Here is a 22,618-nt window from a genome sequence, read left to right on the forward strand (position 1 = left end):
AGCCCCCAACTAAAATAAATAAATTTATAAAAAAAAAAAAATTCAGTGAGTGTTATCTGCACTTGTGTTAATCCTCAATGTTTAGTATGTAGAAGTTTAGTTTACCTCCTTTCTGCTGAAGTCCTTCTGGAACATGAACTTGTTCTTTCACTAACCGAATAATGTAATTTGTATATTGTGTTCATGTTCCATTGGTCATCTCATAAGAAATACCTATTTAATAAGCTCAGAATCGAGAATTTGATTATTTCTATTCAGTGTTTTGCCCTTTTCCCCTTGTGCTGTGTAGACTGTGTTTTATGTAATCTATATTATAAATCAGATATGCACTTTGAATATGACATTGAATATACAGTTATTATTCATTTCAATTCAGATTTCTTTTGTATTTTATATTAAACTTCTTTTTTGTTAATGTTATGCCTTTATGCTTTTGAAAGTCATCCTCTAAATTAGACTCTCTTTAGTATTCCAGGTGGGTTTATCTTATCTGTTAATTAAGTTTTTTTTTACTTTGATCAGCAAAGATTTGAGTTCTCATTTATTGTATGCCTGCTAGGTACTAAGACCTGTAACAGTATGCATACATATATTCCCTCCCCACTCTACAATATCCTTGAATTATAGTTTGTAGTAAAGTACTTTTTATAGCATATAAAATGAAAATGTAAAGTTTAAATCACTCTAAAATAGCTTTGAAAGCTAAAGCTGTAAAAATAAAACTCAGTAGAAGAATAGGACACGTTTGTGCTTTCTAGAACTCACATTGAGTGTCTCAAAGTCCCTGGCACGATTCTGGGAGTAATGTAATAACATACTTAACAGGAAGTGTTAAAGTCCCCTTTTACAGATGAGGTCTGTCAGGCCTTGCATCTCTTTCTCCTGAATCACAGTGCCGCTTTTGTCTAGCAGTGGTTCTCAGCCCAGTGGTGACGCTCTGTTAGGAATGGTTTTGGTTCTGACAATGACAGGAGGTTACTACTGACATCGATTAGGCGGGGGCCAGAGATGTGATACGCCAGATAGTCTTACATCACAAGAATTTTTCTGCCCCTATTTAGAAACACACAGCTAGTAGCTCTGTACCTTTTCAGTCCTGCCTCAAAGCTGACGAGAGGTTAACCATGCAAGCACGTTTGTGAGTTGTACTATGGATTGTTATTACTGTTACTTTTTTTTTAATGTTTTTTTTCTTATATTTACAATACTTTAAGGGAAAAGCCCTATTGTTCTTCTGTCCGACCGCGTGAGGGGAATAATAAAGAGGTGGTATTCTCATTTTGAAAAGTTGATTGATCTGAAATCATTGGTTTAGTAATAGATGCACTAATTAGAATTTAAATTCACTGCCCTTTGAATGGTAATAATTTATGCAAGCATATAAAATCTTATTACAGTTGAACATGATATCTTTATGGTACAAAAGTACTTTTCATCTGAGATGTAGAGATGAGACATATTTGAAATAAGAGACTTTTAAAAAGTTGTACAAAGTGTAAGATCTCATAAATCTTGACTCCTTTTATCTAGCAAAATCACTGAATATTTTTGTCTTTCTCCTTATATATTAATGGAAAGACCTTTTCAGGTAATCTCACTAATTGGTAACCAGGGACAAATGTTGAGCTGTTTAACTGTCATAACTGGACAACAACATACCTACAAGTAGATAGATATTTATAAATAATGTGACAGTTTTGGAAATGTACTCAGGGCTACTCAAAGAGATTTGAAATTTCATTGTTCTTTGAAAAGAGAATTGCAGGAATGCAAAATTAGTTTTAGTGTTCTTTGATCCTGTGAGTTGCATCGTATCCATGTTTAGCTTCCCGAACTTAACTGTGTTCTTTTGCAGCCCCCTCCATTTTATTTTTCCTGAAAACTTGGTCTGATTTCCACTGAGTGAACTCTATGTGCTGTCTCACAATTTCAGTTCCTGTTTCTCTTACAGAGTTGTGAATATCTCCCCACACTGAGTGTAATTAATTGTTCAGAGTATTCATATTTTAAAGATGGCCCTACATACACCAGCCATCTTCTTTGCTTGGTGCACAACATAGCAGTTTTGCTTCAGTAATTGAGGAGAAGTTGCCCATATTGAGCATACTTGAGAGATGGCAGGGTATGTGCTCCAACAGGAACTCCCTAGCAAGGAAAATTGATTAACCTCCATGTTTGCCTTATACCCTGACTTTGGAAACCCAGGAAACAATATGCTTCCTTTACATTTTACAGTGGTGTGATTTACGCTGTGGTCATTTATCACATCTAAGTTAAGAGCATTATTTGGGGCTGGAAAAGGTAAGGGAGAGTTCTTTCCTTGTTCTCATCTGTATCCTTGATCCCTCCTATCTTTTTGTTTTTCCACTCCAAGGTAAGGAAAAGTGTGGGTGAGTCTTACAGATTGCTTTAAAATACGAAAATGGGGTTTGGGAAAGGATTTTGAGAGACATCAGGATTTAACTGATTGGTGGTGGAATCTGTTGGTAGTCCCCTCTAAAGGCACGTGCAAATTTTATCTTAGCAGGCATTTTTATAAAATACTTCATCTGTATGTACCATCAGTCTCTTTCTTCACATCCTGTGCTTCTCGCTGCACTTATCATTGTGCATTTTTCCCTTACCATGCAAGTTTCAGAAATAAATTTTGTGAGAGCATGTACATTTTCCACATGGGAAGCAAACTCAGTGTAAGATGCAGAAGTTGGTAACAAATAGAGCTTTATAGTGAAGATTATTTAGTTATTCAAAATACTAATTATTGTACAACAGTGAAAAGTAGTGTTTGTCCCATTTGGCTCAGTGACTTTTTCTTGAGCATCGGCCATGTTGAGGCATAGAACCTAAATGATGAGAGTGATGTGGGGGGAGAGGATAGACAGGGACCCCCTCCTAAAGCTGTCTTTTCTCTGAAGCCTACAGTTCAGTGTGTTGAGGTGGATTGGAGTAATGTTGTGAATAAAGAAACTGACTTTGATGCTTTAGTTCATCAAAGCTGACACATGCCGAGGCAGCTATGTCCATTTGTGAAAGGCCTGTTTTCTTATCTGGCCTAGGCTTTAAGGAAAAGACATTAGACGCCACGACTTGATGCAAGTACTGCCTTTTTTTCTTGCTCTCGTATGAACTACGTGTCTGAGATCTATGCATAAAAAGATAATGTTTGGATGAATATAATTTTGGCTGGGGTGACCACGCATCCAGTTTGCCTTGGGTTGTTTCACTCTGTGCCTACATTATGCCTGGTTAGCACTGCCTTTCACTCTTAGAGGGGCACGTGTATAGGTGATAAATTGCACAGATGCTGTGTTTGTAGTCCACGTTCATTTATCATCGAGAGGATAATAACCAGAGGACGCCTACTTTGAATTCACTTATAACTCTTTTTTCTTTTCTTTTTTATGGTTTTTCATAGGATGTTTTTTTTAATTGGAGGATAATTGCTTTATAGTGTTGCGTTAGTTTCTGCTGTGTTCAACAGCGTGAATCAGCTATAAGTATACATATAAAATCACTTATACTCTTAAGCCTTTTTGAAAACAATATTTTAGCCATAATTTTTTGTTGCATAGTAAGATTTAATAATGGTATATGTATACATATGCTTCACTTTCACTTCCGTATTTTACTTATAATCTTGTGGAAATACTGAAAAGATGAATTAAAAAAAACACAGAACAGAATGAGGTAGTTAATACTAGTGTTTTGTGGGTCACTTCTGTTGTTTAATGGCACCAGTTTTATATACAGCTGTGAATGGATTATTTTTTTAGCTTAATGTATCTAAAAAGATATTGCTTTGTTAGCATATATGAAGTGTTTATCAGGACTCAAGCATTCTAATTCACTTTCCTGTTTGGCATTATCCTTTTCATGGTTGCCGTAGCAAACTTTACTTTGGTGTCAGACATGTCTTTGCTTTGGTTTTTAAAACTGGCTGTGGTAAAACGTTTCAGCAGTGTAGAAATGAGTGAAATAAAAAGTACAGATCCATTTCAAAGTGCCTTTCTCCATCCTCCTTTCCACAAGTCCCTGCAGTTTAGATTCTTTTTCTTTTTAATGTGATTTATGAACAATACATCAGAAATTTCATTTAAAACTTGGTGGTAAAGCAAGTATTGGGAATTATTTTCTAAAAAGTTTTACTCATAGTGCTGAATCACCTTTGGATCATTATTTTTTAATGATTTCTATTTTAGTATTCAGATAATCCTTTTTATATTTGGCCTCTGCCATGCTTTGAAGTGATAATTTTGTGTTTGTCAACATGCTTTTCAAAAGTGCAAAAATTAGCCTGCTAAAATCCTGATTTCTGTCTCCTCAACTCAGTGAGATCACTGCTGTCTTCCTGGGATCACCTTCTCTGCCCTGAGATCCAGAAACTGCCTGTAGACAGAAAGCCTGTTCCAGTATCTGCAGTGCCCCTGTGTAGAAAGTTGAAGCAAATGTCTGGTTTATCTATTTTGTATTCTTTCTTACAGATCACCATTCCATGCTACCTGTGGCCTAACGTCTCAAACGTATTTTAAATATATTTTTCCAGTTTTCTGATTATTTACAACAGGAATTCCACTTATTCTATCATGACTGGAAGTAAAACTCTTGATCTGTCATTTTATTTTCAAAACCTTCCAACCAGAATTAGCCCCAAATGCCTAGTTTATGATTGCTAAGGATAGAGCCTGTTAATTTTGTTGAAAAATTTGAAGGAACTTTTTAGTGAACAGTTTTTCAATTGTGTCATTAATAAAAATTAAAATTCTCTACCAGCTTCTCGCATTTTGTGTCACAGCTTATTGCCTTTTATAGTTAAGGTGGAGGGGGGAAGCGGAATATACAACTAATTGTTACACTTTTCATTTTTTAGACCTAAAGATTGTCTTCGGTCTATTATGAGGAGGGTAAACCATAAAGATCCTCATGTGGCTATGCAGGCTCTCACCGTGAGTGATTTCATTTTCAGATCTACAGCAAAATTGTCTGCCAAAATCAAGCCCTTTTAACTTCCAATTTTATCCTTTTAGCTTCTAGGAGCATGTGTATCAAACTGTGGCAAAATTTTTCACTTAGAAGTATGTTCAAGAGATTTTGCTAGTGAAGTAAGCAACGTATTAAACAAGGTAAAGAACATTATTTCCAGAAATTAATTAAGACTGTCTTCTTTCTTCATGTATTTTACATGTATTTTATTGTTCAGTTCTTCACATTTTTAAATCACAAAGGACTAGTCTGTGTTTTTTTGTTTTTGTTTTTTTAGTTCTTTGTAGACTATGTCTATCCCATGTATAAGTTGTTAGGTTTGCCGAGGAGACTATGTATTTATATAACTTGGACAGTTGGTTTTGAAGCCAAATTAGGATACATTTAACCTTTTTTCTTCATCATTCTTTTCTTCTGATGAAAAATATGTGCATTTTTCTATCTGATTAAAAGGTATCAGTTTACTTTGGGCACAGTTCTTATTGTGCTTGTTTAGTCACAGAGGTCATTTGCTTAACAAAATGGAAAGAATTCAAATCCAGCAATTGAAGGAATTTTAAAAATTTAATTACTAAGTAATATGTACATTTTCCCAGTAAAAATTCATGCATTTTAAAGGTAGTTATCTGTGGCCTTTCTTGGTGGGTGGAGTAATTATTAAAAAAAATTATTTTTAATGTTAAAAGGGAAAATGCTTCATGTTTTTTGGAAAAATGAGCATTTCCAAATTTTAGTAGGAAACAGTAAAGAAGTGAGATAATTTAAAATTCTGGACTTCTTTTAACACATTATGGTTATGATAATTTTTTCCTGTGCTACTTTATTCAGTTATTTAGTTATATTGTATTTAGGTTGTTTTTTTTTTTTTCTAATTCTTTACCATTCTTTTGATGTCTTGAATGTCCATTCAAAATGTACAGCTATTTATGAAGAGATTCTAATATATTTTCTTTAATTGAAGATGTGTACTCAGTACTTAGTAATATAAACAACTACATTGAAGGGCAAGCAGTTGCATATAGGAGAAAGAACTTCACTTTATTTTACAGATATTTTATAGTGAACTTACTGGTTTTATACTTGAGAGGGAAGTGCTGTTTTGAAGAAATGAAGTTTCCAGGGATATGAACAGTAGTGGGCCTCAGGCCAGGCCTCAGATAATTAAGTAATTGGAGGAAAACACAGTCATGCATATTAAAAATCAGGAATTAGGAATAAAAGAACTGTACTATTTATTCTGTCTTTCCAACTTTTTTTTTTATTGGTTTGAAAAAAAGAAAATAGATTTTCCTGTCTTCCTCATATGCAGTACTTCTTAGCTGTAAAATACTCTGAAAAGTCCTATCTTTCTGACCTCCAAAATAAGGAACTCTATATCTAATGTTTTGATTTGATGTGATGTATGTGATGGTATCATCTATTTTTTTTCCATAATATGAAAATAAAACTAGCTTATTTCTAGTAACCATCTGTGTTTTCTTATGTGTCACCTATAGCTAGGGATAATTTATGATTTAAAAAGAGATCTGAAATACTGTATTAAATCATTAGAAAGTGCTTTTTTGTTAAATTTTTTTCTTTATTTTTCAGGGTCATCCTAAAGTGTGTGAAAAATTGAAGGCTCTTATGGTTGAATGGACGGATGAATTCAAGAATGATCCACAGCTTAGTCTAATATCAGCAATGATTAAGAACCTGAAAGAACAGGGTGTTACATTTCCAGCTATTGGCTCTCAGGTATTTTATAGACATTTGTGTGTGCTACAGTTTGTTTCTAAAGTTAACTGTGTTTATTTGAGTTTTTCCTTTTTTTCTTACAAAGCCAGGTAGTTGTTAATACTCCAGAGGAGTTTTATTAATAATAATAATCTTGCATATAAAGGTGCCAAAAAGAATATATAGTGGATTGCTAATGTGTTCCAACTTCCATTTCCCCACTGTTTGTTCTTTTTGAATGAATTAACTGTTTTGCTGTTTAAGTTTTTTTTTAATATAATTTTAATGATTTTAAGGTTTCCTTAAAATTTAAGGATGTGTTTAGAGGTTATTTGGACTATGAAATTTATGAGCACCTGTATTAAAATGGGAGGGAGATATAAAGGGGTCATTAGGAGGAGAAACACGTAAAACATCTTTCCTGTTAATAAGAACTGACCAGCACAGAAGTCTCCTTTATTCTTCCTAATAAATATGATTGACTGAAAGGCTTAATTTGCTTTAAAACATTATTTATGTAATGGGCTCAATCTCTAACTTATGTCATATAGGAAAAAAAAAATGGAAGGGGATGTTTTTTATTCTTTTTCTTTTCTGGATAACCTTATTTAGGATGCCCACCTGACTAAGCAGGCTTAAAATGTCTGGTAACTTACTGTATTGTCTTTCCCCAGTATACCACATGGGGTGGAATGTAACGAGTGATGTGAAAACACGAGCGGAAAACTCTTAATTGTGAAGGGCTTGCATTCAGAGTTTTGGCCCTTTCAAGGGAATTATGAAGTGATTCATCTAGACTTTCTTCCTAAGGCACTTCTGCCTTATCTAAGTACTCTTGAGATGTGAAGATCCAGAAATGTAGTTTGGAAATGAAAGAAGGAAAGGATATTTTTGTTCTTACTTGAAAAAAAATTCAACTTATGACTAATTTTACAATGATAAATTATGTCTTGAGAAGTAGTCATTCATAATTGATAGCTCGGTTTTACTACTCTCAGTATAATTTCTAAATGTCTGTAGTTGAGGAATAATTTTATGCAGAATAATCCAAGATACGGTATAATAACATGACAACAGAAGCAGCATTTAATTATCAAAGACTGTACTCACTATGGAGAACAGAAGAGTGTAGCTACTTAGTGGAATATCAGTTTCTGTACCCTGAGAACCTGTTCTAGAGCTTGGTGCTCACAGTGTAGTTCGTGGACTATCAGTAGTCATCATCACCTGGAAGCTTGTTAGAACTGTCATCTCACTCATGTGTGGAAACATACCACACCAAGCAGTGGATTCATTAGCTCCATTTTAACAAGATCCCCAATGCCTCTGTGCACATTAAAGTGTGAGCAGCACTGCTCTTAAGGACAACTTTCAGTGCAAGTGAAAACTGCATTCCTGTAAGAGAAGGAAGAAGAGTTAATGATCTGATTGAGCCACAGCTTTGCTGGGTTAACCTCGAGTCTCAGGTAGTTGTGGAAGCTACTCTTAGTGATCCTCTAATCTAATCCCCTCATTTTACAGATGAGGGTACTGAGCCCCAGAATGGTTAAGTGACTTGCCCAGGGCCACAGCTAGTGGTTGACAGAGCTGGAACAGGCCTTCCAACTCTCAGTCCAGTGTTCTTTCCACTACACGATCCTGCCTTCTGTTTGCTGTTGAGGTTAGTAGATATGTGTCTGTCCAGGCTAGGATTTGAAGGACAAGAAGTGGAGTGAACACTGGGAAGAGTGCTTACGTACTGTTGGGTGTAGACATGGGATTCCTGTCTTGTTCGGAAGGTTCAAGATGTAGATTAGCAGTAGGAAAGAGTGACTTTTCTTTTTTTCATGTAGATGTTATAAAGTATGTGAAAGCTCATTCTGTTATAGCTGCTGTGTTTCACCCGCAGGAAATATGTAAACTGCATATAAACTATGATGAGGTAGAAGGGTGTTTTCTTTTTTTTTTTAAATAGTAGTTTCTGAAGAGCTTGTTTGTCATTGAAAATCCTGTTTGTAAAGAGCTCCTTGTTGAATTAAAAAAAAAAAAACTGTCATCTGGAATTAACTGCAGAAGTCCCTACAAATTTTACAGCCACTTAGTTGCTTATGCTTACTACATTTTAGTCAGACTACATATTTGTTAGCATATTTAACAGAAGCCTCTGGAAACAGGATTTTTTTTTAAAGTATGTTATTTCATCCAGGTACAGAAGAAAATAATGTAAAAATATTAAGAAAAGTCATCCTGAGTCACCTGATTTGCTGCTGTGGTTCTCTCATAGCACTGACTCTTGACCTCGAGGGAGACGTGATGCTGGCCCTGCTACTGCGTTTGACTGGTTAATAAGACAAGTAGCGTTGCTATACTTGGAACCTGATGATAGAAAGGAACTTTGAAAAGAGAGCAGTTCAGGAATGTAGAGCTTAATATAGCTCAGTTCTGCACCTCCTTGACCAGTAGAGATCCCTTCACAGACCACAAAAGATCTATATGTCTATTTTGTGAAATTCACTAAATTGTGGGAAAAAAGGCATATATAATGAAAAAGGTTATCTCTGATGAAGCATACCTTCAGTGTTAAGAGGTGTGTGATAATTAAAACATTTTTATCTAGGGAAGGTTACAGCTAGAGGTGGGTCAGATTGAAAATACTTAATGTTCTATTCAGTGAGTCCAAAAGCTCTTTTCTTATCAGCTTTTCTAAAAATAAATGCCTCATGCATTTGTTTGACATTATAAAATATATTAAGTGAAGACTGTATTTACTATAATGTTGAATATTTTGCCTTTCATTTAGTCAACGATCATTGCTTGTAATATTTAGGGCCATATACCCTCAAGGAGTCTCCCTGGTAGCTCAGTTGGTAAAGGATCTGCTTACAGTGCAGGAGACCCAGGTTTGATACCTGGGTGGAGAAGATCCCTTGGAGAAGGAAATGGCAAGCCACTCCAGTATTCTTGCCTGGAAAATCCAATGGACAGAGGAGCCTGGTGGGCTACAATCCATGGGGTCACAAAGAGTTGGACACGACTTGGTGTCATGGACTAGACTGCCACAACAACCCTCAAGGAACACAGATCCTGGTTATGGAGACAGACATGTAAGCAGCCTCATTCTGTAAAGGAGGAACTTGAGACACAAGGAGGCTTATGGGCTCCAGGTTCATGCATTAGAAGGTGGTACATCTGGGATGTACACCACATTGGCCTGACTCCGCAGCCTGCCTTCGTAACTACCCATGTCATAGGACCTTGTTGAAAATCAGAGGAACACAGAGGAGGGGATGCTTAGTTAGAGGGTTTAGGAATGTTTCACTGAGAAAGTGATATTTTCCCTGACTTGTGGGTTGAAACTTAGTAGGAAAAAATGTGGATGGAGTAAAAGGAGCTGGAGGGGAAGACGTTATAAGTAGAAGCAGGTGTGTGTCAGAGGCATCAAAGTGTGCGTGCGTGTGTGCACGTGTGCCAACAGTTCTGGTAAATGATGGAATGGTTGAAGAATGAGGCTGGAGTCTAATTCTCCTCGATGGCCACACAAAAAGTAAGCGGTCATTAAGGCTTTGGAAGCTTTGTAATTCTATAAGCATGAATCAATATGTGTGTTTGTTTACTTGTCCACTACTTTACTTACAAAATATGTTTAAGATGGACAATAATATATTGTCAACATTGACTACTAGTATTTTAGTTTAGAAAATAGTATAATCTTATGAGAATTTATATTATCATATAGAAATCTGGATTCCTGACTTCTGAGCTGGAAGGAAACAACAAAATATAACTCTTGTCTAGATGTTTTAAAAACTACTTGTTTTTAAAGTAGTCATCTCCTTTCCCCTCGCACCCCGTTTTCTGGTTGTAAAATTTTCCAGAAATGTTGAGATCTCCTGTAGCCTGTGTTTGCTGGTTTGCATACTGTCTGCCTTTAATGTCACCTTTTCACTCACATCTGGCAAAGTGTAGTTGTTCTGTCATCTCTAAGAAATGAATGCTCAGTCTGTTTTCTCCAGTCCTGCCTCAGCTCTGTCTCCTTTCAAAGTGGAGACTTCTCCCTCTTGGATTTCTTTCTTGTTCAGAAGTCTGGTGGATTGATTCAAGTAGGGGTCTTGTGAGTTCTTAGATTAATTGGAGTAGGAAAATTTGAGAACAGCTTTCAAATATCATTTCTTTTTTTTGTGTTAGGCTGCAGAACAAGCGAAAGCAAGCCCAGCTCTGGTAGCCAAGGATCCTGGTACTGCGGCTAACAAAAAAGAAGAGGAAGATTTAGCGAAAGGTACCTTTTTTAAGTCCTTGACCCTGGGAAGATGATAGATCTCTTACTTGATATTTTTTCCCCTGAGATGTTTAAAAATAAAGGAAATAGGAGTTCACAGCCAAAGCTGAAATCTGCTTTGTTCTCCTCTGTTCCTGTCTTCAGTATCACTTCTTTCCTCTCCTCTTCCAAGGCAGCTACTGTCGTGTATGTCTGTTCAGTCTTTCTATAATATTTTTACTATACTATCTGTGTATCCGTAAATAATACCAAGTACTTTTTTGTTTCCAGCAAATTCTTTTTTCATAAATACTGTACTCTAGGTACAATCTGCAGCTTGTTTTTTTAATGCGATGTTTGAGATTTATTCATAATGAGATATTTATGTCAAGTTCATTTGTTTTAACTGCTGTATAATACGGAGAAGGCAATGGCAACTCACTCCAGTACTCTTGCCTGGAAAATCCCATGGATGGAGGAGCCTGGTAGGCTGCAGTGCATGGGGTCGCTAAGAGTTGGACATTACTGAGCGATTTCACTTTCACTTTTCACTTTCATGCATTGGAGAAGGCAATGGCACCCCACTCCAGTGTTCTTGCCTAGAGAATCCCAGGGACGGCAGAGCCTGGTGGGCTGCCATCTATGGGGTCGCACAGAGTTGGACACGACTGAAGCGACTTAGTAGCAGCAGCAGCAGCTGTATAATATTCCAGTATTAGCACCTGCTTTAGTCTATCTTCCTTCCTACTGATGGACATCTGGATTTTCTAATTTCTTTTACTATAATACGTATGCAGCATTGAGTATCCTTTTTCATGTTCTTCAGTGTGTGTGTGTGCGTGTGAAAGATCATTTTGTGGTATTGTTGGATTATGGAATAGGTGCATCTTCAGCTTTGCTAAGTAGTTGTGGTATTCCTTTCCCATCCGCAGTGTATGAAAGCTCTTATTATTCACTTATTATTTCTAGTCTCATGATGACATTTGGTATCGTCAGAGTAATTTTTGTGAATCTGATGGGTTTGAAATGATACTTAATTATTTTAATTTTTATTTTCTTGGTTACTAGTGGGGTTCAGTCCTTTTTTGTATGTTTATTAGCTGTTTTGATTGTCTCTTTTTCTATTTTTTTTCCTAGTAATGCTGTATATAAGGTTTTTATTTTGGATATCAACCTTTGCTTGTTATATCTGTTGTAGATGTCTACTCTTGGGTTTTGGCTTATAGTTTAATTTTGATAATGGCATGTTGTATTAAACAAGTTTTAAATTTTGATGTAGTCAAAATTTTTGCTTTTCTTTTACAATTTTTTTTTATGTCTTAAGAGATTTTCCTCTTTCCCAGGATCCCAATTTCCTACTTTTTCTTACGTTAATTTTAAAGTTTTATTTTCTCATCTGGTCTTTTATTCATTTGGAACAGAGGTGGCAGGGAAGAAGGAGTTATGTGTTGAATTGAAAGTGGCATAGTCAGTTCATTAAGATTACATTACAAAGCCTAAGTGACGTGGTGATGGCCTGCACTGGGGAGGAGATAGAGCAGACACATTTAAGACTTATTTGGGGTGTTAGTTAAGTGAGACTTTACTGCATTTGTTTCCAAATTCCAGTTCTTAGACTGCTTATCTGAGAATGACCCTTGGAGCAATAATACATAGGCTCTCAAATGCTATCTTTGAGACTTCTGTTTAATGAGCCCCCAGTGAAGGATTCCAGCTTGCGACTTTTGACTTCCAAAGTGGTTTTGATTGTTATTTGGTAAACTTAAGCTATAGAAATACACTGAGAAGATGAAAGAAAATATAAAATATCTGTAGTTAAATTTAAAAAACAGATTTGAGTTTATATCACTTTATTACCCAGAATATTTTAAATTGTACCTGTTCAGTAAAAAAAGCCATCATGCTCTTCAGTTGTTTTGTTAGCTTATTTATTTTTTAAGCTTTCAGTTGTGAATGAATGAATACAATCGATGTCATTATTTTTGTTCACTATTATTATATCAGGATATGTTCTAGCTTCCCACTACATTATTGAAAAAATACTTTCTACCCTCAGATATCTTTCTGTACTTCTTAGGATTGTTGGGTGTATTAACATTTTGGGTCTATTTTTTTAAAAACCCATTATTTTCCAGCCATTGAGTTGTCCCTGAAGGAACAAAGGCAGCAGTCAACCACCCTTTCCACTTTGTATCCAAGCACATCCAACCTCTTAACTAACCATCAACATGAAGGCCGGAAAGTTCGTGCTATATACGACTTTGAAGCTGCTGAAGATAATGAACTGACTTTTAAAGCTGGAGAAATTATTACAGTTCTTGATGACAGGTGATGGTTACTATTAAGTTGAATATTCACTTGAAGATACATAATATATTTTGTGTTTCATTTATTCCTGCTGACTGCCTTATCAAACATAATAAAATCAAATATTGACTCAGGTATTTTCTCTGTAGGACAGTTGGTTGCTTTGCTTGTGTCACACTGTCTGGATTTGTATTTTATAGTTTAATTTTTTTCTCATCTATCACTTAAATGCTTTTTATTTGTTTTGGAGGCCTAGTTTACTCTATTCATTTTTGGTTCTATCTGATACTATACATTGTTAAATTAGTAAAAAAGTTAAGATTTTAGAAAATACACTAAATATATATGCATTTATGGAATTTATAAGAAATATATAATATATTAATTTATATCATCAGGGAGATGATACAATGCATCTCTTTTTTTACTACAGTTTTATGTTTACTTGAAAATGACTACTGGTGATTGTTACTCATAATGAAGTGCTAAAATTTATTGCAAGTGGTTTTTGAAGATCAATTCAAATAGATCTAAGATTATTCTTGTAGTATCACACTTGTGTACTAATATGTTTTCTTGAGTGAAAGAAAATGAAGTAGTTTGAGCTGGCTATTTGGAAGTTGCATGAAACCTTGATCATTCATTCATTCAAAAAATATTTCTTGAGTGCTGGCTAGCTATCCTTATCCTAGGCATTGGCGATCCAGTGGTGAGCATGGGGATGCACTGGGGATTGTGTTCCTTGTGAACATTTTGTGCTCCTAGTGATGTTACTATTGTGTGTGTTCTCTTGTGGGTGGACAATATGCTAATGTGTGCTACAAGGAACACTGATTTAGGAATGGAGGTCTGGATTCAGAGTCTACCATCTATCTTGTTACAAAAGATTCTTAGGCTGGAGCCTATGAACCACCTGAAGTTGACAATTTTTTTAAAAAATATTTATTTTTTATTTGTGGCTGTGCTGGGTCTACGTTGCTGTGCGTGGGCTTTGTCTAGTTGCAACGAGCAGGGTCTGGCTACTGTAGTTGTGGTGCGTGGGCTTTTCATCGTGGTGGCTTTTCTTGTGGAGCATGGGCTCTAGAGCTCGGGCTTCAATAGTGCAGCATGTGGACTTAGCTGCCCTGCTGCATATGGGATCTTCCTGGACCAGGGATTGAACGCATGTCCCCTCCATTGGCAGGCAGATTCTTAATCACTGGACCACCAGAGAAGTCCTGAAGTTGACAGTTAAGTCTGGGGATCTGTCTTTTGTGAGGGAGAAAGTTCAGAGCCTTATATTAGATCCTCAGAGCATTTACTAGCCTTCCAAAATATGAAAAAGAACTGTGTTTAGAGTCTCATGTCTTCTCTGAGACCTCATCTCGTATTTGTAATAATACTACATTCATTTCCTCCTTTGTTGGATTCTTGTGGGCTTCACATCTGGTAATGATATAAGTTAAACACCATAAAAGGTAAAGATAAATAAAAATAAGAATTCTTTGTTATAGTAAAGCTTTCTTTTTTTTTGTTCCTATTAGTGACCCCAACTGGTGGAAAGGGGAAACCCATCAAGGCATGGGGCTCTTCCCCTCAAATTTTGTAACTGCAGATCTGACTGTTGAGCCTGAAATGAGTAAGTATTTTCTGGTCTGTCACTGGACAGTAATCCTTAATTCTCTAAACTTCAGCTTTCTGGAGCAAGAATTCTTAAATGTTAGAGCCTCCAAGGTGTTTATTAAAAATGCAGTTCCCCAGTCAGTTTATCAGGCTGTAGACTTTTATTTAGGAAAAAAAAATGTGTGTGTGTATGTATTTATATGTCATTGCAGAAATGCAAATTAAGAAGTGTTGTAGAATTTAATCTTGTATTTTTGGTATCATCAGTTGACAATAGTGTGGCAAATGCTGTATAACATTGTGGAGATTTCTTCCTATTCTAAGGTTAGCTCATTTCCCTAGTGTCCAGCCTTAAACTTGGAAGCAGTGGCCCCTTAAGCAACTTAATGGCTTTCCTACGCTTAATGTCAGATATTCAGAAGGAACCGTACCTAACCATGTCAGTCCTTTCTGATTTCCAGAGCTTTGCTGAAAAGGAGAAACTGACTAAAAAGTGGGGTCAAGGAGGAAAAGTGGTATTACGGGCAGGCATAATCATTGCAGGAGATGGCAACTGCCAGTGGCCTATCAAAATTTTGGTGGATGGGTCACTGTATTTCCACAAAATACTGTGATGAATCTTCCTAATGATAAGTTTGAGTCATTAGGAGTAAGTCATATTCTTCCTCTGTCTAAGGAGACAAATATGTTCTCATCTAGAAAGGTTTCTATTAGCAACTGAAATGTTTCAAGTTTTAAGGGATTTTTGTATGTTAGTTATCTTGGCAAAATGTCTCAGCTCATCTTATCGTTCTGTAATGCCAGATAGAAGAGATCAAAGAGAGTTATAAATCACCATTTGCTTTGGTCTTTTTCAGTTTACGAGAATTTTAAGAAAAGATCTTTGTCTCAGTTGTTTTATTTCCAGCAGTACTTGGTACTGAATCTTATCCAGAATACAGGCTGTATAAATGTTTATACAATAAATGATACATAAGTGTCTATGTATTAGTAAAGATACACTTTTCTTTGAAAATACAGAAATGCTTCTTTTTCGGGAGAAGGCTTTAATAACATACATCACAGATCCTGGATAAAACAGTGCCATCTCCTAGTAATTGTCAAGATGTCTTATGTCACTTTAATACAGACAGATCGCGATACCCTTTCCTTTATGAAGTTCTTTTTTGTTAAACTCAAGAACAAGTTGTAGAACTTAGTTTAAATGGCAGTGCATAATGTGCCCATTTTTTAACCTCGCCTGATGATGGTGAACTTTTCTGTATTTTGCTGTGAGGATTTTTTTGTTTGTTTCTGTTTTTATCTGTGATTTTGTTTTGTTTTTGTTTGTTTATGTTGAGTTAGTTGTTGGATAGAATTGTCTTGAATGTCCATTCCAGATGAAATCCAATATGTCACATAGCTAAAGCAGCCATCTTACCTTCTTCCTTGTCACATAGCAACATAGCCTTAAAATAAATTTTCTAGCTATTTTCATGTGTTTCACTCTGGAGCACTTAAAGAGAGCATCAGAGCTTATGTGATGGAGTTATAGTTCTCAAGTTTGGAAAAGGAGTGTTAGCAAAATCCTTGTAGCATTGTTCTGTATGAGGAAATAGAGGTCCACTTCACTTAATATATCATTAGAAATGCCTGAGCTACTTAGCTTGTTTACATTTTGGAGAGGCAATAAGATTTTGTGAAAGGACTTTATCATATATGTGTATATGTATGTGTGTATGATATATATACACACGTGACGCATAATACACAAACATAATGCATGCATACAAAGTAACAGTATTAGCCCCTAAGAGAAAAAACACTGCAGACTTGTGCACGGTCAGCTGTTAGGATGGGAAGTCTACCTTGCAGGCTGCCCCAGCTTTCTACATGTCTATAGTTCAGGATATAAAAAGCAGAAATATCTATAGCAGGTGGCTCTTTTTCTCCCATGGGAAAGTGAAATAAGCTGAAATTTCTTGTGTATGTAGACTTTTTCTTTATTGTGACTTCTGTGGGATGAATACATTCCTTGTATTGGAGATTAAACTATTTTCCATTTATATTCTGTAACATAGAATATGTAAGTGATATGACTTATTGTTCTCAGAGTAAAGTCACAGGCTGTATTCCAGTAGTGTGGGCTAGTGCAGCTAGAATGATGGGCATTCAGGTCCAGGCCTTGCCATTGATTTGCTTTTAATCTTTCTAAGCCACTGTTCACCTCATTCACAGGGTGGGTGTATCTCAGAGGATTGTATTGGAGACTCATTGGGGGAAATGCAATATTCCATTAAGCACATTCAGTGGTTTAATAAATATTATTTTCCTTCCTTAATTCTGCCCCTTTCCACTCCCCCTCTTTCCACCTTGAGTCTTAATTTTTAAGAATACTGCTTGACTACATTGATTTGTTGTTATTTAGATACTGAGTCTTGTCTGACTCTGCATCTCCATGGACTGTAGCCTGTCAGGCTCCTCTGTCCATGGGATTTTCCAATACTGGGGTGGGTTGCCATTTTCTTCTCCAGGGAGTCTTCCTGACCCAGGGATCAAACCTGTGTCTCTTGCATTGGCAGGTGGGTTCTTTACCACTGAGCCACTGGGGAAGGCAACTATATTGATACATGGATAAAAAGATCCCAAAAGAAAGTTCATTTCTTTAAGGCTGTATGTGTCTCTCAGTATTACTTTGGAGAAAGTCAGTTGCTGTGGAAATCATAACCTTATACTTGCTAGTTAGTAATATACTGAATACTTTTTAAAGATTCCTTTGTTGAGCAAGAGAAATATGTACTTCTAGTTTGCGGATGCCTTAGTAACCATCCTTTCATTGCAAAGAATAATGTAACTAAAAAATACAAACTGATTTAGTGGAAAAACTCAGATCCCTGCCAAGGCCATTTGTAAAGTTCTCCCCTGGCCTAAATGTCATTCCTTTAGTAAAAAAAAAAAAAAAAAAGTCTGAGTGGCATGCAGGGAATATACAGCTCACTTGCCAAATTCATTCTATTGAAAGAGTATGGCCTGTGGAAAAGTGGAGATTTTTCTTTGAAAGAACTGGTAATTTGAAAAGAGGATTAATTTTAAATAGCAGAGTTCATTTACACCACTGTAAAACTTTGCTTTTCGTTCAGCAGTTTACTGAACTCTCATTTGTAATAGGTGATTAATCTTTGTTCCAGAAATAGAGCTCTTATTTTTCATGAAGTATCTGTTATGGAAAACATAAAATCTTTAGAAGAGAGAATTAAGAAGTCTTTACACAGTTTCATAGTGTATTGTTCTGTCATTATTGCCTTAATCTGCCAGTGGTGTATCCCTTAAATTGAGTCTGTCAGATTGAAGAGAATATAGGAAACACCTAGATTCTTTCCTGGGACTTAAAGTGCTTTAAGATAAAATTGTAAATTTATGATATGGAAAAGATAATTGTTACATGTTTTTCAGTTAAAACGGAGAAGAAGACGGTACAATTTAGTGATGAAGTTCAGGTAGAAACGATAGAACCAGAGCCGGAACAAGCCTACATTGATGAGGTAAGTGACTTTCTGCCCAAGAGCACCTTACTTGATATTGAAGTTGAAATGGTTTTCTTCTCTTCTCTAAAAAATTCAGTCCTTGATTAATGCATGTATTTTGTTGTTATAAAAATTCAAATAATACAGACCAAGCCAAGATTCTCCTGCAAACTTCCTCTCTAGTCCCCTCTTACCAAGTCAGTAGGTACAGTTGTCCCTTGTTATTTTAGCTTCCTGCTTAATCTTCCATAGTATGGGTTTATCATGACTTCATTCTATTGTTGGACAGTTAGGTTGTTTTCAGTTCTCTGTGGGTTTTTTTTTTTTTTTTTTGCTTTTAACAAACACTATTGTAATGAGACTTTTTGGATAAATTCAAAAGAATGTGTGACTTTTATTTTTATTATTTATTTACTTTACTTTTTACTTGTTGGCTGCACTGCACGGCATGTGAGATCTTAGTTCCCCAGCCAGGGATCAAATCCAAGCCCCCGGCATTGGAAATGCAGAGTCCTAGCACTGGACTGCTAGCGACATCCTTGACTTTTATTTTTAAATCTCAGTAGTTAATTTTTTGGCAGTTATATACTTTGTCACATTTTAAACTAATGATGAAAAATGAGAACTCTTGTTTAAAATATGTGAAGGGATTTGTAGGTTTTTAGCCTTCTTTGAGGGGAGCCAGAGGAATAAAGTTTGAAGAGCACTCTTTTGAAGGCTGTACTGAGAGCCAGAGCCTGTATAGGGGCAGGGGAAGTCAGCTTTGGCTGTAGCGTGACATCAGAAAATGTGTGGGGACTTTCCTGGTGGTCCAGTGGCTAAGACTCCAATCTCCCAACACTGGGTGGGGGCCCAGGTTTGATCCCTGGTCAGGGAATTAGATCCTGCATGCCACAAGATCAAAGATCTCATGTGCTGTAACTAACCCAGCAGAGCCAAATAAATAAATATTAATAAAGAAAATGCATGTAGGGTCTATCTAGAAACCTCATTTCTCTGATAGATAATTTCAAATAGGGTATAGAATTCTGTAAACGAAGAGGACAGAAGTTATCCACATGTTAGCTGACTCTCATTTTACTCCTTCTCTCTTTTTTTGACTTTGGACACTTTTTGACATGTGCCTTCTCTTTTAGACTACTTAAAATGAAATTAGGACTCTTTTACATTGAAAAGTAGTATCTATTTCAGAATATGAAATTCTTTGACTTCAAGAGAGTTTTTTTTAATATACTTGTGTCATTTTCACTCTTAGTGATTAATTCATCTTTCAAACTGTCCTCCTTCTGTACAGACTGTAAAGTTTTGTTTTGGTTTACATAGTGACTTTGCTTCGAATTGATAGTCTTTAAATAATTTACCTAAGTAGCTATGCTTAGTAGTATAACCTTGTCAAAACCATGAATGGATAAAAGTTTGCAATTATAGTAATATTGTTTGGTACAGGAGACCTATATTTTGATTTTTTAAACTTACATATAAATACATCTCTGCTAATATAATGCTTACGTGTATTTATGTCATGATGGCTTCTTTATTTCTGTTGGTCTAAAACAAAAGGTTCTGAAATAGGTGAGTCACTGCTTTGAGATGCCTTCCAGCCTCTCACACAGAATAGAGAAACCACAAATCATCCTCCCTTTTTTTGATGACAAACTGAAACATTGGTGGAAAGAGCATGTAGAATAAATCCTTCTGGTGCTACTTAGAAGAGGAACAGCTGGAATAGAGCTGGAGAAGGCAATGGCACCCCACTCCAGTACTCTTGCCTGGAAAATCCCATGGACGGAGGAGCCTGGTAGGCTACAGTCCATGGGGTCGCTAAGAGTCGGACACGACTGAGCGACTTCACTTCCACTTTTCCCTTTCATGCACTGGAGAAGGAAATGGCAATCCACTCCAGTATTCTTGCCTGGAGAATCCCAGGGACGGCGGAGCCTGATGGGCTACCGTCTATGGGGTCGCACAGAGTCGGACACGACTGAAGTGACTTAGCAGTAGCAGCAGTGCCTTATAAAACAGCTGCTGTATTCTCCCCAGTGGAGAAGTAGTAACTGAGTTGTTAGTCATAAGTAATGATGCCAGCTTGATAGAGAGGGTACACCTGTCACTGTGGCCAGGCTACCGCTGCTCCAAAACAAAGTGAGACAGAAATCCACTAGCATGGCATAAGAGATTAATGAACTCACATGTTGTAAGTTTAAATGTTGCTCTATTTTTTCTTATTTAAGAGAATTTCTGTTATCAGTTTCAAAAACAAGAAGAAATAGCTTTCAAGACTCTGACTTCACATGGTAGTAAAGAAAATACATGGGTAGTAAATATATTAAAGCAAAACTGAAGTTTTCATATCTGTGAATTACAAGTTCATCCATTGTCTAATTAACAAAGTGAGAAGGCATTGTGGCAGAGTGACTTGTTGCTTTTTATATTAACTGTTTAATTCCTGTAGGATAAAATGGACCAGTTGCTACAGATGTTGCAAAGTACAGATCCCAGTGATGATCAACCGGATCTTCCAGAGTTACTTCATCTTGAAGGTAAATCTTGTTTTCCATTTACCTCGCAAGTAAAAAATAATTAACAGTTATGTCTAATGTTCTCTTACAGAGACGATATAAACAGTGTTAACATTTCTCGGTCTTCTGTGACCAGTCTCATGTTTACATGCAGTTTAAACCTTTGGTAGAATTCAAATTTTTATACTTTTCTACCCAAATTAAATATTTTATTCAACATTTTAAAGTGTTGTAAAAGGAAGATTGGTACTAAAGTTTTCTGAGAGCAATGCAATCAATTAAAAGTATTGATTTGATAAATATACAGGAAAACCAGTCTTGGGTTCTGTGGGCCTAAGGTTAATTGATAGAATTTTTATTATTCCAAGTGACATCTTTTAGAGAGTTGCTGTCTTTTGCTGCATTGTCTTACATTTCTTCCAATCTCGTCGTCTTAGCGCTGTGTCACCAGATGGGGCCTCTCATTGATGAGAAGCTGGAGGATATTGATAGGTAAGACCGTGTGTGTGCTGCCTGTGCTACATGCCCTCTTCCCTACTGAGCTCTCTAAGCTGCATCCTGGAACGGAGTTGCCTTTTTATTTTTACAGATATGCCAGTTTTCACTTGTTTTCCGCTAGATGTAAGAATCGAAATTAGACCCATCTATCCCCTCCCGCCCCCTTTTTAAAGTGAGAATTTGTGTGACTTTCTGATGTTAGTCTTTTTTTTTTTTAATAAGGGTTAACTGTTGTAATGTATTTGCTGTTAGTGGCATCATCAAGCCCCACAAATGACCCATTTGTTACTAATGAGGGAAACCTAGATATTTTGAGGTCAAGCCAAGTTCAATAAGCTCGAGTCCTTCCCGCACAGCACCTAAATCTTAAACACTTTTGTTTGCCTTGGAGTTAAACTATAGGATATTTTTTTTTGTCACCAAGTTACATTTTTAGTAGTGTCTACTTAACACCATTCTTGCCTACTTTTGCTATTTTGATGCATCTTATTACTTAGAACATTTAAATGGCAGTGATGTTTTACAATCTTTTTTTTTGAATATCTAAATAAATGTTTATTTAGAATAATGAAATTTTAAGAAATTACAAGTATTTTATTTTTTATTTTTTAGTAAATTTATTTATTTTAGTTGGGGGCTAATTACTTGTATAATATTTCAGAAAACATTCAGAACTCTCAGAACTGAATGTTAAAGTGATGGAAGCCCTGTCCTTGTATACCAAGTTAATGAATGAAGACCCCATGTATTCCATGTATGCAAAATTACAGAATCAGCAGTATTATATTCAGTCATCTGGTGTTTCTGGTTCTCAGGTAAGCTTTTAAAAGCTCAAGCATCTCATATAAAATTTTCAAATATATTTGAGATTATTTGAAATAGCTATGTTTTTGTAAAATGTGAAACTTCTCAAAAGTAATGTTCAGAGTAAAAATAAAGTTTAGAAGACTTTTTTACTTGACAAATACAATGTATATTATGCTAACTATACCGATAGTTCTTGTTCTAAAAAATTGTTTTTATGCAGAAGTGCACATCAGTCACCATCAAGTTAAAAAAAAAAAAATACAGATGCATTGGCTCCACCCCAGACATATTGAATCCAGGCATGAGATCCAAACGTCTGTGTATTTTCAAAGCTTCACATCTGATTGTCTGGTTAAGAAGGGCAGTTTTTGTTTGTCTGAGTACAGTTTCTTAATATTACTAAGTCCTTGTGAGTATATGCCATTTTCAGTTTTACAATGAGCTGCCTTGAT

The 22,618-nt window shown here is 35.9% G+C and overlaps 1 protein-coding gene across 15 annotated transcripts in view; it reads left to right on the top strand.

Annotated features, from left to right (window-relative positions):
• The window catches only part of STAM (signal transducing adaptor molecule), a 77,460-nt gene that overhangs the window by 26,441 nt on the left and 28,401 nt on the right, over positions 1–22,618 (top strand). For 14 of the 15 annotated variants that reach the window (XR_014072400.1, XR_014072402.1, XR_014072401.1 and 11 more), the window contains exons 3-12: positions 4,868–4,943; positions 5,025–5,120; positions 6,571–6,717; positions 10,861–10,951; positions 13,066–13,258; positions 14,761–14,855; positions 18,272–18,360; positions 20,795–20,882; positions 21,299–21,353; positions 22,021–22,174. Coding sequence is in view for 8 of the 15 variants with exons in the window: in XM_081553775.1 (XP_081409901.1) it covers positions 4,868–4,943; positions 5,025–5,120; positions 6,571–6,717; positions 10,861–10,951; positions 13,066–13,258; positions 14,761–14,855; positions 18,272–18,360; positions 20,795–20,882; positions 21,299–21,353; positions 22,021–22,174 (1,084 nt within the window). In the remaining 7 variants the exon portion in view is untranslated. Of the gene's footprint in view, positions 1–4,867; positions 4,944–5,024; positions 5,121–6,570; positions 6,718–9,603; positions 10,220–10,860; positions 10,952–13,065; positions 13,259–14,760; positions 14,856–18,271; positions 18,361–20,794; positions 20,883–21,298; positions 21,354–22,020; positions 22,175–22,618 lie in introns of those variants that run through there. The other variant, XM_081553781.1, reaches the window with a different exon arrangement.

Source organism: Giraffa tippelskirchi, chromosome 13, assembly GCF_054371585.1.
Source record: "Giraffa tippelskirchi isolate mGirTip1 chromosome 13, T2T-mGirTip1v1.2.pri, whole genome shotgun sequence".
Taxonomy (NCBI): Eukaryota; Metazoa; Chordata; class Mammalia; order Artiodactyla; family Giraffidae; genus Giraffa; species Giraffa tippelskirchi.